Source organism: Schistocerca piceifrons, chromosome X (genome assembly GCF_021461385.2).
Source record: "Schistocerca piceifrons isolate TAMUIC-IGC-003096 chromosome X, iqSchPice1.1, whole genome shotgun sequence".
Lineage (NCBI taxonomy): Eukaryota > Metazoa > Arthropoda > Insecta > Orthoptera > Acrididae > Schistocerca > Schistocerca piceifrons.
The window spans coordinates 53,121,274-53,135,595 of NC_060149.1; the positions used below are offsets into that span (position 1 = coordinate 53,121,274).

A 14,322-nucleotide genomic window follows, 5' to 3' on the forward strand; every position below is an offset into this window, starting at 1 on the left:
AATGGTAGTCTAAAATTTCACTGTGTGAATACAGTGATACAAACTGTGTAAATGGATGCCCAAAACACAGAGGGTCAATATTGCTGACAGCATTAATTAAGTCATATGCTGATTGTTTTTCCAATTAAAGGTATTCTGAAACACCTGTTCATGTTGCTGGATTTAGAGATATACTGCCAGATATAGCTTTGCCACCAAAACCTGTTTTAACCAGGTGGGGTACCTGGATAAATGCTGCCATATAGTATTGTGATAATTTTGATTAAATTGTCAGTAAGAGACCAAGAATCCCTAAAGATCTATTGAAGTTGACATCTCCTTGTTTCATTGTATTGAAAAGCCTTAAGAGACTGCTTCCAAGGTGTTTTTCTTCATTTTCGGGCTGTACATTTCGAAGCCCTTACTTCAGCTTGCATTAAAGATTTGCAAGTTGTGTTCAAGAAAACAGCTTTGAAGCAAGACCAGATTTACATCAAGCCAAATTTAGCATATTTTCCTTTGGCAATAACAAAGTTGTAACCTGTAGGTGGAGTCTCAGACAGTTACTGAAAAGGTTAAAAATCCTTGCAATCATTGTGTGGAGATGTGGGTGTTGCAGCTTTAAAGATAAAAAAGTTATCAGACCAAAATCTTATTTTGAGTTTAAGAAGCTGACAAAAAATATTTTGTGGCAAAAGTGTAAAAAACTATCACCTTGATCAGACTTTCTCCAAAATTTTTTCACTTCTTGTGACACAGAAAAGTCATTTTCTGTGTAAAAAAAAATCTTCTGTCTGGTAAATGCATGGAAGTAAGTGAGGAAAAGTGGGAGAAATTGGCTACTTTGTACTGTTTTAGAAGAAAGTAGAAATAAATATTGAATTGAATATTTTATTGTTTTGCTACCTTATTGGGCATGTTTAATGATATGATATTGTGTGAATACATGCATTTTTCACAGTTTGATAGGGCATGAAAATCTGGGGCCTAGTAATGACAGTATGAGTAATTTAATGAGTAAAGGTATTAACTCACTAAATAGTTCAGGTGTTGAGTAATTGATAGACACATAAAGAAGATAGAGAAACCTACTTGCTTATAGGCAGTGTGGCACACAGTTTAATTTGCTAGGAAGTTTCCAACCCATGCACACTTACCTGCAGAGTGAAAAATAGATTGCAGAGGCAAAATTTAATAATTGTATTGATTGATCTTGATGGTTAAATTTTTTACATATGTAGTTGGAGGTAAATCATGCATTTAACCATTTCACTTCTACACTCATGTATATACAGGTGGCAGTTGCTACACGTCAGGTGGTGTGCGCCTCACTTTTCAGTTTCATATACTACACTTGTCTTACATTGGTTTCTTATATATCTTTGCCCTGATGAGTACTGTTCTGCGTTAGGTGTGTTTACCTCACTCCATGCCAAAAACTGCTTTGTAGTACTGTGTTATTCATGGTTGTTCATGTGCTTCAGTGTACACACTGGCATTTTTGTCTTACATTGTTATTAGTGAAAGAGAGGTTTCAGCATTAAATGAGCTATCTAGCGTATTGGGGAGTGAAGGTGAAGATCATAGTTTTAATAATGTAGACAGTGATGTAAGTAATAATGAAGCTCCAGTACTTTTTTATTCTGGTAATGCATGCATATATGAGAATTCATATTAATTTGTTCCATCCATACCTGGAGGAAAATAAAAGCATCAAAGATATTTCTGCATTTTTTTTAAGAAACCAGTTGGTTTCAAAATGAAGGAAGGATGCAAGATATCAATTTTCAGACTGTAATGTCACTTTATATATTTTAATTGTTTCCAGAAGTAGCCCTATGTAGATGAAACTATAAGTAACAGTTCTTGTAAAACAGTAAAAATAAATATGTGTGAGTTACATTTATATACCCATGAGTTTAATTGCTTGTTCATGACCTAAACAGAGAATAAAGGGGGGGGGGGGGGGAAGTCTGCAAGAAATTGGTGTACAAAGCATGAGTTCAGCAGTTAATACCATGGTCAATAGTGGGAATAGTTCAGCATTACAGATTTAAATGATCTGATACAAGAATGTATGGATATTGTTGTGTCGGATATATTGCTCCATATGATATAACAGGACACTGTGCACTGTGATAAACAGTTTTTTTTCGCAGTGTGGAAAGTCCTGTGACAGAAGCTGTCTCTGAAACCATTCAAATTGGAGGTAGTGCAGAAGCTCAGTGATGATGACAAAGAAAAGCATTTTGAGTTTTGTTTGCAGTTGCAACAATTGAATGAGGATGGGTTTGGTATTGTTGATCGCTTAATTTTTAGCGACAAAGCCACTTTACACACCAGTGGAAAAGTGAACAGGCATAATTTTCAAAATTTGGATACAAAGCATCCACAATACACACAAATGCACTGAATTTGTGTGTGATTCTCCAAAGGTAAATGTTTTTTGTGCCTTGTCACGTCGAAAACTGTACGGGCCATTCTTCTTCGTGGAGAGAACTGTCCCTGGATATTCCTACTTGGACATGTTGCTGGTATGGCTGATGCCTCAAATGCAATCAGACTCTCTGTCAATCTTTCAGCAGGATGGGGCTCCACCCATTTTTCATCGTGAAGTTCGTGGGTGCCTGAAGACAGAGTTGCCGCATCGATGGATTGGCTGTTCTACAGAAGGGGACAGCTATTTTATGAAATGGCCTCCCCAATCACCAGATCTCACTCCGTGTGACTTTTTTCTGTGGGGACACATTAAAGATCGGATGTATGTACTGCCTCTACCATGTAATGTAGCAGAGCTCCAGGAGAGAAAATGGGAAGTGACTGCAACATTCGACAATGCCATGCTGGGACAGGTATGGCAAGAATTTGATTACAGTATTGACGTCTGCCAGGTCACTCATGGTTTGCATATCAAATGTTGGTAAAAAAACTTTCAGAGTATCTCTTCAAAATGCAATTGTATGACATCTGTACAATGTTTAGTTCTTGTGCAATAAATAATTGAAAGTGTTCCCGGACTTTATGTACACCCTGTAGTGCTTCAATTTACTTTGTACAATCCAGTTTTTAAAAAAAGCAATCATCAATACTTAATGTCAAATGAATTTCAAATCTCCCTCCACCTGCCTTGAGCAGTCAGCCAGCAGCTGGCACGTCATCATTAAAGTGCTGATGATGCAAGAGTGACAGTTCATGCATTCATTTGTTCATTCACATATCATGTTCTGTAAATCCCAACATGGAGGAGAGCCTTCAGGGGTGTGAAATGGGTCTAGTTATACATTAACAGGCAAAAGCAACCTCTGATGACTACAAACCAAATAATGTGTCCCAGTCAGCACGAAATAAATGAGCTTTATTTATACTCAAACTGAACACAACAAAATAGTCATTTGGACTTGAATACACACCACTTTGTTCCAATCCACTGACATTGCAGTGGAGGACTTCATACGATGGTGATGTTGATGTGGCAGTATTGGTGGAGACTGTTAGAGCTTGATGATGGTCCAGGAGTGATGTCCAATTGAGGCAGAAGCTCATAGACAATAGGAGATAGACATGGCTGTGTGGGTGAGATGGATCCCTTACATGGGCCAATAACACAGCCAGCAGAGTAGGGGGTGACAGTGAGTTGCACACCACAGATGGGCCGCAGGTGGGGCCGATGTTGGGCGCAGTATAGAGAACTGGGACGAGATGCCAAGTAATATCTTGGCTGCAGTGTGGAGTAAAGGCATCAGTGGCCATTATGGAGAATTCAGGGCATGGCTCAGAGCAAAGGCATCAGCAGCCAGTATTGTGAACACTCACAGGACACAGAGTGAAGACCCATTCACATGTCTGCACATATGACAGCACTGGGCAACAAGGGACCTGATTGAGGGATGGGCAATAACAATTGGCACTATGGCCTGGAGAGCACTAATTGCAGTGTCCCTTGCACCTCCAGTGGTGAGACTTGCACCATGTATTACTGTGTCAGTTGTCAAAGATGTGGCTGACAACAAACACACTTTGATAATGTTTGGTATTATAGGGTTTACGCTGCATATCTACGATTGTATTGCCAGTGGTCTGGATAGATGGCAGCTTGCAGTACATGTCTGTTTTTCATACTAGTGTATCCCAGGGGGATACTATATATGCCAACTAACAAAGTATGACTAGCTGTAATCTACTCAAACTGATAATTATGGTAATTCTGTCAAATTAATTCCTATATTGATGTTAGAAGAGAAGCAGCTACTCAGAAAAGGTCACCACCCCATACTACTAGGGACCTGTTACTATGTAATACATCAAACAAAGCATTTATGTAACTTTACACTAACGATTGTCAGCTGTCTGTATACTGGTAATGTCAAGATCTGTCTAATACAATTATCTGAGTTATGTAGAATTACATTCTTGAGTCCAAGTTTTCTGATAAATTGTTGGAATAGTCATTAATGCAGCATTCTTTTACTTTGTTCTTAAATAACTGGGAATGTTCAGTTTTTTGCCTGATAACCATTGACAACCTTTTCTAGACATTTGCATGAGAATATGAAACTTACTTCTGAAGACTTAAACCTTAGAATTGGGTGGCATAGTCCCCTTTAAGGTCATACAAGACAGAAGATCATTCAGAGGTAGAGAGACAGTACAGTCTTTGAATCTACTTAAAAACATTCAAAAATGAAAGGCATCAGTACCTCTAGTTTGAAAGATGCTCCACAGCTAGAAGTTTCTATCAAGGCGGCTTATTCACCTGTTGATGATTCCCCCAGTATGCATGTGGAGAACATGGCACTGCAGAATAAAATGGTTGGTTATAATATTTGTCAAAATGTAAGGAGAAAATTAACAAAGGGAGGTTTCTAAATAACAAAACATCCATAACCTATCCAACTTGTGCACTATTTTATCTTCATGAAACCCACAAACAGTGTTGGCTACTTTGATGCATATTTGTGATCATGATAATGTGCTTGGAAGCTCTTAACAGAATATATCTGTTGTTGTTATTACTCTCGATGATGATGATGATGATTATTATTATTATTATTATTATTATTATTCTTTCTTTTCTCAGACGTTATGTCTGGTCAAAAATGGAAAGTGACGCGGATCTTGATCAAGCGTGACTTCCTTTTAACTGTACGGTATATGTTACATTGCATTTAGGAACTTTTGGGTAATTGAACATGTATCAATAATTACAGATTTCTGTAGTTGTATATATAAGTTTGGATGTAGCTGTATTGCATTGATGTACTGGTGGATATTTTGTGGTATGACTCCTGTAGTTGATAGTATAATTGGTATGATGTCAACTTTATCCTGATGCCACATGTCCTTGATTTCCTCAGCCAGTTGGATATATTTTTCAATTTTTTCTCCTGTTTTCTTCTGTATATTTGTTGTATTGGGTATGGATATTTCGATTAGTTGTGTTAATTTCTTCTTTTTATTGGTGAGTATGATGTCAGGTTTGTTATGTGGTGTTGTTTTATCTGTTATAATGGTTCTGTTCCAGTATGATTATTATTATTATTATTATTACTACTATTTGGGGTCCATAATCCTAATTTACATAAATTGCTTCTGGTAGTGCTCATTTCTGCCATTCACATGGCTATGATATTTCATTTTCTTCATTTGATTAGTAATAGAATGTTTTTGATAGTTGCATAGTTACATTGACCAATGTTGTATTTTGTAACAGGTGAACCATATGCTGAATCATCTAAACAGGAAAAATTTTTTAAACCCGGCAGGTGGCCCACAGATCACAATGCATCAGGTATATTTTCACTACATCTACGCTGTGGTCACGGTTGCATTTAGTAAATACAGATGGAATAATGCTGTGAACTTTGCTTTGTATAGCCTTCAGCCTACATTTTTCTCAAATTCAGTCAAATATTATTTATACTTCATAGTTGCTTTATTTGCTTTTTTCATAATCAGAATATTAGAAACAAAAGAATGTAAAGTTTGGTCACTAGCATCAATTAATTCTTTAACTTCAAAGTTCATGTGTGAAAGTCCCTTGTTATTTAGATGATTTTATTTCAGATCATCACCAATCTGTAAGAGTTGTTCACTTTCTGAGGCAGATTTGTAATAACTAGAGTCCAGATTTACATGCAAATGTGCGTTGTATGAATTTTTGCATGTGTGGCCATTTGGGAGATAAATGCATATCTTGAAGGTTGCCATGAAATGAGACATTTATAATGTTTATTATATCACTTTTGTGAGCTTTGTGTATATTTTCTAATAACATGCATGATAGAATCTTTTATTGATTTATTCATATGAGCTGTGGCAAAAGTGCAGAACATGAGTAATTGTGCGAGTATGTTACAGTCTGTGAACTTCATAGTCAGCTTAAGTGCCCTACTTCAGCTCGGTAGATGTCGGTAGAAGTCATTGTACTCTGTGCCAATAAATTGAGAACGAATCCTGTATTTGTTATGTGATGCTGCCCCATATGTGATGAAGGCTGGGAAAGTAATGAAAATATTTTATCCTAACCTAAAGTACATTATGTGTTGGGTTCATGCACTACATCATGTAGCTGAAATGGTGGACTAAAATTTCACATTGTGAATATGCTGATACAAACAAGATAAATAGGTGCACAAATTAGAAAGGTTGACATTGCTGACAGTATTAATTAAGGCATATCCTGCCTTATTTCCAATTGAAGGTATTCTTAAAATCTCCTGTCCATGTTGCTGCATTTAGTGATGCGTTCTCAGATTTAGCTTTGCTATTGAAACCTACTTTAACGAGATAGGGTACCGGGATAAATGCTGCCATCTTTTAGTGTGGTAATTTTGATTAAGTTGTCAGTAAGAGACATTGAATTCCTACAGATCTATTGGAGTTGACATCTCTTTGCTCCATTCTGTTGAAAATCCTTAATGCACTGCAACCTAGGTTTTTTCATTCACTTTTAGGCTGTAGACTTTCGAAGACGTTAATGCAATTTGCAATAAAGATGAGAAAGTGACAGTCAAGAAAACAGATTTGAAGCAAGGCAAGCTTTACATCAAATCAAATTTTGCACATTTTTCTTCAGCAATAACAAAGTTTTTAGCCACAGGTGGAATCTGCCATTATCCTATGAAGCAGTGGGTGTTGCAGCTAATAAGAAGAGACAAAGACATTAGATCAAATCCTGATTTTGAGCTTATGAAGATGACAAAAAATAGTTTGTAGCAGAAATGTAAAAAAGCTCTCAACTTAATCATACTTCATTCATAATTTCTTCGTCTGGGTATACACCTGTCACTTCTTGTAACACAGAAAGGTCATTTTATGGGTAACTAAATGTTCTGTTGGTAAACGCTTGAGTGTAAGAGAAGAAAAGTGGGAGAAATTGGTGATTGTGTACTGTTTCAGAAGAAAGTAGAAATAAATATAGAACTGATACTGCATACTTTTATTGTTTTGCTGTGTTATTGTGCATGTTTACTAATATGGTATTGTATGAATGCATGCAAGTTTTATGATGTAATAGTGCATGAAAATCTGGGCCTTGGTAATAACATTGTCAGCAAATTAATAACGAAAGGTATTAACTCACTAAATAGTTCAGGTGCTGAGTCATTGATAGACACACAAAGGAGGCAGGGAACCCTGTTAGCCTTCAGACGGAGTCTTACACACAGTTCGGTCTGCTAGGAAGTTTCAAAACTATGCACAATCACCTGCAGAGTGAAAAAGAGTTTCTGAATGCAAAATTCAATAATTGCCTTGATTGATCTTAATTGTTACAGTTTTTACATATTTTGCTAAAGCATAACCTCGTAGAATTTGCCAAAACACGAGGAGGAAATGGACAAAATTTCTAAGTAACACAGCATCTATAACCTTCCTGAGTGATGAACTACTTTATCTTCAGAAAAGCCACAAACAGTTTTAGCTACTACGAAGCATATTTGTATATGATGATGGTCGTGGTGGTGGTGGAAATTTTGACTTTGGGTTCATAATCTTGATTTACATAAAAATCACCAGGTAGTGCTTATTTCTGTCTGTCACATGACTACGATATTTCATTCTCTTCATTTCCTTTGTCTACAAAAGAAAAGAATGTGCTCCTAGTTGTGCAATTACTCTGACCAATGTTGCATTTTTAACAGTTGAGCCATATGCTGAATTATCTAGAGAGAGGAAATTTGTTAAACCTAGTAGGTGGCCCAGATATCACAATGAATCAGGTATGTATTCACTACACCTATGCTTTAGTCATGGTTGCAATTAGTTTTTCAGTAAGTGATTTCTGTAAATATTGACAGGGTAATGCTGTAAGCTTGGCTTTGTCTCAATTGTAGCTACTATTTTGCTCAAATGAAGTGAAATATTATTTATACTTCTTACAAGGGAGCATCATAAACTTGACACTGTATTCACTTGAGAAAAAGCACATGAGCTGGCTATCAGCCCTAGCAATTGATCTTGTGCAGAACTTTGGCCCATTAAGCAAATACTATGAAGGCATGGCCATCTCAACATGCAGCTTTTAAATGTTTGTGTGCTTAGGTTGTTTGTCACACATGCTGCTTCACTGTGGTCATGTAATGCCCTAACACAAGGTACTGTGCACCTAGTTTAGTAAGAGGTTTGTGTTCATGATGTCAGCAAACTTGAAAGCTTTTATGTGACTCTTCTGGGTGCAGTATGGAATGATGGCTAAACTGTTTAATATAAACGTCAGAGAACTAGAAATCTTGAAAGTCGTAATTGGTAAGCATCGATATTTGTTTTGTATTGGGTGAACTTCTATACACTGTAAACTGAGCACCTGATGCTTACTTTGTGCTTTTCGTTATATCATTCATAGACAATTGTATGGATGAAGACATTTTAGATATGGAAGAAAATAATGGATTGACTTGGGCTGCATGTGTATAAGGGTATGAAGATGGCATTAATGGGGAAGCTGCCATTTCGCCACAGTTACATTTGTCAAACACTTACATTGCTTCATCAAGCATGCAATCAAGGACTTCAATGGTGGTGAGGGCTGCTTTGACAATGTAAAATCTTTGAATACAACTTTCCCTGTGTCTATAGGAGTGAAGTATTTGCAACCGGCTGTTGCTTTTTGGAAAGTTAGAAATAAGGGGAAGCCATCTTCCAAGACCATCATGAAGAGTTTTAAATTGTTAAAACAGAAAAGGAATCTGTTTGGAATATATACATTGAAAACCATGGTACTCATCACCAATAGCCTGCAAAATTAAATACAATCTGCTTAGATAAATTTAACAATGCATACAGCGATAAGTTCGTGGTCCGCAACATAAACATACAGCAGTAGGGTGTTCAAGATGCAGTGTAGGTTGGTGTAAGTAATTTCAAGGCATCTCCTGCGTAGGTTTTCATCCTCAAAAGAAATACAGTATTCTGTCATGAAAGGTAAACTATATTACGATGACAAAAACCTATGTAATGAGGCAGCCATAATTATTACCTATGAAAAATGTGTCACCGACACCAGAGCTGTTGTGGAACTGCTCAGTAAACAGAATGTTTACGATATGGATCAGAGAGTATTTAATTTAGAAATGATATCTGGTTAAACTCTTGTGAAAAAGGGGACAAAAAATGTTGTCACAGTTGTGCAGTAAATCAGTAACACGACTCATAGCTACACAATAATGCCAACAATACCTGCAGATGTACATGTACAGTTACCTCCGTTTATTGTTTTAAAAGAGATGACTTAATTGTTTGGGCCACGTATCAAACAAAATTTGTTTTACACGGACAATTTTGCTACTGTTGTCTCATCTTGTAGGGAAGTGAACAAGAAACACTTACAGAAGTGACGAGAAGAGGTGTTTGGTAAAATCATTTGAGAGGATAACAGATCACTTTTAATAGTGGATTCATTTTCTGGTCACAAAAGTAGGCCAGTTCTTGAAGGGCACGGAGTAGAAGACACCATCATTTCTATATTTACAATACCACCCTTTGACACCAGATACTGCTAACCGCTAGACGTTTGTGGCTTCTTCATGTTCAAGGGATTTGTCCATAGGTTTAGTAACTCCGTACGACTTCTGGGTGTCGATGTAAACTTCTGTGAGTGGAACACCATCCTGCAAATGCAGTTGCTTCTTCAGAGGTAGTTACACACACCAGTGTTTAGGTGAGTCTTCCAGTGTGCTTAGTATCAAAGTGGTTACACCAGCGACCGGTCAGAATACTGTGAACATCCAGTGAAATACTGTTTTGATGCTGGTCACATGCTGTGTTCATTGTTACGTCCAGAGCGACGAAGCAGGGAAGGCAGTGAGAAAATTTTTAGAATTCCAGGAACTTATCATTGTTTTAATTCACAATGAAATTTTTGTAATTTTGACTGGTAAGACCCAGTACTGTAACAAAGGGCTTACTGTTTTTCACTACTGCAGAATAATACTGCAAAAATAAAACATGAACAAGAGAAAAAAATGAAAAGAAAACTTAAGTTGTAAAGGAAATGCGCCGTATACGACAACAGAACACAGTGCTCCTACAAGTGTCCCTCTACAGCAAAATGTGTCAAACGCCTTAATAAGACTATGCAATGCTTGATAACAACAAGTAGTATCCGATGAGCATGATGTCACAACAAGCAAGCTCGTACGCATCGCAGTTGAGTTGTGTACGAGTAGTACCTTCTCATGATTCTGGCTACAGAAGTGTGTCTGTATAGGCAGTCACAGCAAGCAGCCAGATGCTACTTGGAAAAAATTTACTGGTGCTCCCAAGCTGCCAGATGCACGCATGCGTAACAGGCCCAGATTTAGGGGGTGGGGATCTAACTGGGGTATTGTACCCGGGGTGGGGGGCGGCTGCCAAATTCATACTCTTGAGGAAAAGAACCTTGTTTCACAAAGTTCCTAGCATCCAGTGCACATTGGTCTATCGATTATTCATATGACTTTGAAACGCATCCCTGTTGGTTTTTGAACATTTTTTAACACAATCTAAGTTGATCTCTGAATGAATCATAAGTTGATTTTTTTGAATGCATGCATAGTGGACATGATGTCTCTGCCAGGGGAATCCCTGTCACATCTAGAAATAAAGTTTCCTGCAGACAAAAGGGGGCAGGGCTGTATGAGCTGAGCAGAATAAAGCCAAATGGGTCAATGCCAATCACTGTTTATGTAGTTGACCGGGTTTGCAAGTGATCAACATTGTTATAATTACTAGTGAAATCCGTGGATTCAGACTACCAGAATGGAAATAAACGACTAACAGGAATAACAAGTAAGAAAGATTATGTATTATCTTCTTGTTGCATCCAAGAAAATGAAATTTTGACACAAGATTTTTGACCAGACCACTACACTAGTAAGGGCCAGTTGTACAGTCCCTGGCTAGCAGCCGCTTAAGTTCTATTCTAGAAGTAGCACAGAAAACGCGTTGTACGAACATGTAATAATGCGGAATTGGAGAATAAGTTTTGACACTGGAAAGAAAGTTACAGAATTATTGATGACAAGATTGTTAATTAGAATGAGGAAGGAGATGAAATGGGGACATCACACAAATTATGGAAGAATATAATGATTCCAAATTTATATAAAAATTTTGTACTACTATTATTCCATCTCCTGCTTGAGAAGCTAGAGCATGTGAATGAACTGTGAAACTATTTCCTAACATAAAGATTTTTGCTTGTAATAGGCCTAATATGCATTATAAAAATGACCAATTGCACCAAAACAATCTCGTTTATTTGGTGTGTGTTACATCTGCTGGAATATTTGGCAGCCCTATTTCATTTTATATAACAGACTGACAAAATTCATGTAATGAGATCGAGAAACCACACCAATCTTGGGTACTGCTTGTATTAACAGCTTATTCAGTATTAGAGAATGACATTTTGTTTTTTCATGTAGCAAAATGTGTGACGAATTTTGATGAGGTAACAGATCCTTTCCCAGAAAGGAAAGCATGCCATGTAAAGCTGTAGCAAGATTATAGAGAAAAAAAAATTACAGGACTTAAAGATTGAAGAAATGTGTACTGTCTTGCTTGTCTTTGCTGGTTCTATGTATCCTATATTTAACTTTATGTTACCCAAAATAGCAAGTTGTTGGCTAATAGGCAATAAAGTGTGCAAATTTTCTGAAGAGTTCTTGTTCTCCTAGTTACAAATAATCCCATCCAGTATTAATTGTGAGTTTGTTTTAAGAGGGGCAGGATGTCAAACTGGCTGACTGGGAGCAGGAGAGGCACCACAGGACATTTAAATTTCCACTGTCCTGAATTTAGTTTGATGGCATGCATTACAAAATATTACACATTTGAATTTCACAGAGCAAAATACAGTGACATGTGATAGAACAGTGCTGTGTGAAGAGGTCTGGCACTGTACACTTATGACCAAATAACATGTCTTACATTTCCTGAGAGACATATGTTTTATGTGTCAGACACTTCAGAAAGATGTGGACTACAAAATGAACATATTTTTTTGAATAGTCAATTTTTAAATTTTTTGGTGTTGTACCTCAAACGCTCAGTGCCGAGGGGGTGGGGGTGGGGTGAGGAGGGGGAGGGGGGGGGGGCGGCGTCACCATATGGTATTTGCCCGGTCCAGAAATATTGCAGATTTGGCGCTAATGCACAGAGCAGTCTGAGTTGTAGTGTGGAGGTGGGTAGTCTCCATGTGACCTGTATTTGCGTTTAGTGATTTTGCTGTTTCCTCTTCATTTAATACTCTCATGTCAAATGAAAACAAAACAGATTTCTGTGGCCAGAAGCTATCAAGTGAATTAAAATACATTCACATAATTACGGAAGGCTAAAATATGTTATTAGTTTCAGATTTTACTTTATTTCCACCTTTCTGACAGTCAAACATTAATCGCCTTGAAGAACAATGAAGTTATTTTTGTTCGTTTGCTAAAGAAATTTGGCTTTTATTAATCTTTTCCCCTGAGGCAGTCAATTTATCTGAAACGAAGTGTTTAATTCCACACTATTGGCTTGTTTCAACTGTTCTCTGCATTTCGAGTGCATGTTTTCATCTTCTAACATGTGTGGCATTATGCCATAATAAAGAACCAAACATAAGATAATACAGTGCTGGTATTCCAAGAAAATTTACGTCCAAATCTGGACATACGAATCTGCACTTTCAAGTCAAATTATGCATTCTAGCATGGTTCATGAAATTCTGATGCTCCTTGGAGTATCCTCTGATATCTTGTTTCTTTTATGACATAATGTAAGATCTTTCAATGTTTTACTCATACAAACATTCGAGCTTCCTGCGTCATTGTAGCTGCGCAAGCATAGTGATGCCTATTACCTGGCACTCTCTGGCGACCGCTGAAACAAACCTGTTTCTAACAAGTCATGGGAAAACATTGCGAATGGTTGTTTGAAAAGCGTTACTTTCAAAGTAAATTTCCTTTTACGCAGGATGAACTGTGTGCGAGAATGTACAATGAATTTCTTAAATCACAGAGCGCTTGACTCTCAATTTAAAATCAACTCTTTGAGGATGACCATTTAGTAGAATTGTGCACCCAGAAGATCAAACATTTATGTTGTTGTTAAAAATTTTACTGGCACATTTGTGCAATTTATCTTAAATGTATCACATGTGACAAAGATCAACATTATACGTGAAAACTTAGCTTATCTTGCAGCTTATTAATCTTAGAGACCAATATTATATGTGAAAGCTTTTTTTTCTTGTTGTAACACTGTGAATATTAATTTAAACCATTAACTTTTACTGTTTTTGTGTTTGCACTACTTAACAGTGATGTTGCTATTGGCTCACTACATCATGTGTCCTATGCTCTAAATATCCGCTGTCATCAGCTGTCGAGATCACGTGACATGAGCTATGACTGGCTTCCAAAAGCGCATCACAATCTCGATTTCAATGCTTCGGAAAGTAACATTTGGTGTTTGGTGGAATTCAAATTTATACTTTAGTAATTCAAAAATATGCAGTGTACATGTTGGTGCACATCAAAGATCTTTCCAAAACTTTTTTTTTAAAATTGAATTTTGTCTTCTAAAGTGCTGGTAAGTTCTACACTGGTGCATAAAACCATAACAATTCAAAGGATTGATGAGTTTTACAGTTATGAGGAAACATATACTGTCACTTTACACAGAAAAGGTGTATTTTCACCTGGAAGAAAGTGTATTTTTAACTGGGGAATCCGGGAAAAATCCAGGATTTTTTTTCCTTGGCCACGTATACACCCTGGACAATGTTACAGCAGTGCCCCCTATGTGAGGAGGACATAAGCACTGCATCTGACTGGTGATGGCCCAGTTTAATAGCAGCTTCAAGATCAGCGACTTCTAGAG

The 14,322-nt window shown here is 37.1% G+C and overlaps 1 protein-coding gene across 1 annotated transcript in view; it reads left to right on the forward strand.

Moving 5' to 3' along the window:
- Positions 1–14,322, forward strand: part of LOC124721691 — an 888,717-nt gene that overhangs the window by 525,946 nt on the left and 348,449 nt on the right. Inside the window, exons 25-26 of the mRNA XM_047246771.1 lie at positions 5,690–5,767; positions 8,121–8,198. Coding sequence (XP_047102727.1) covers positions 5,690–5,767; positions 8,121–8,198 — 156 coding nt within the window. The remainder of the gene's footprint in view (positions 1–5,689; positions 5,768–8,120; positions 8,199–14,322) is intronic.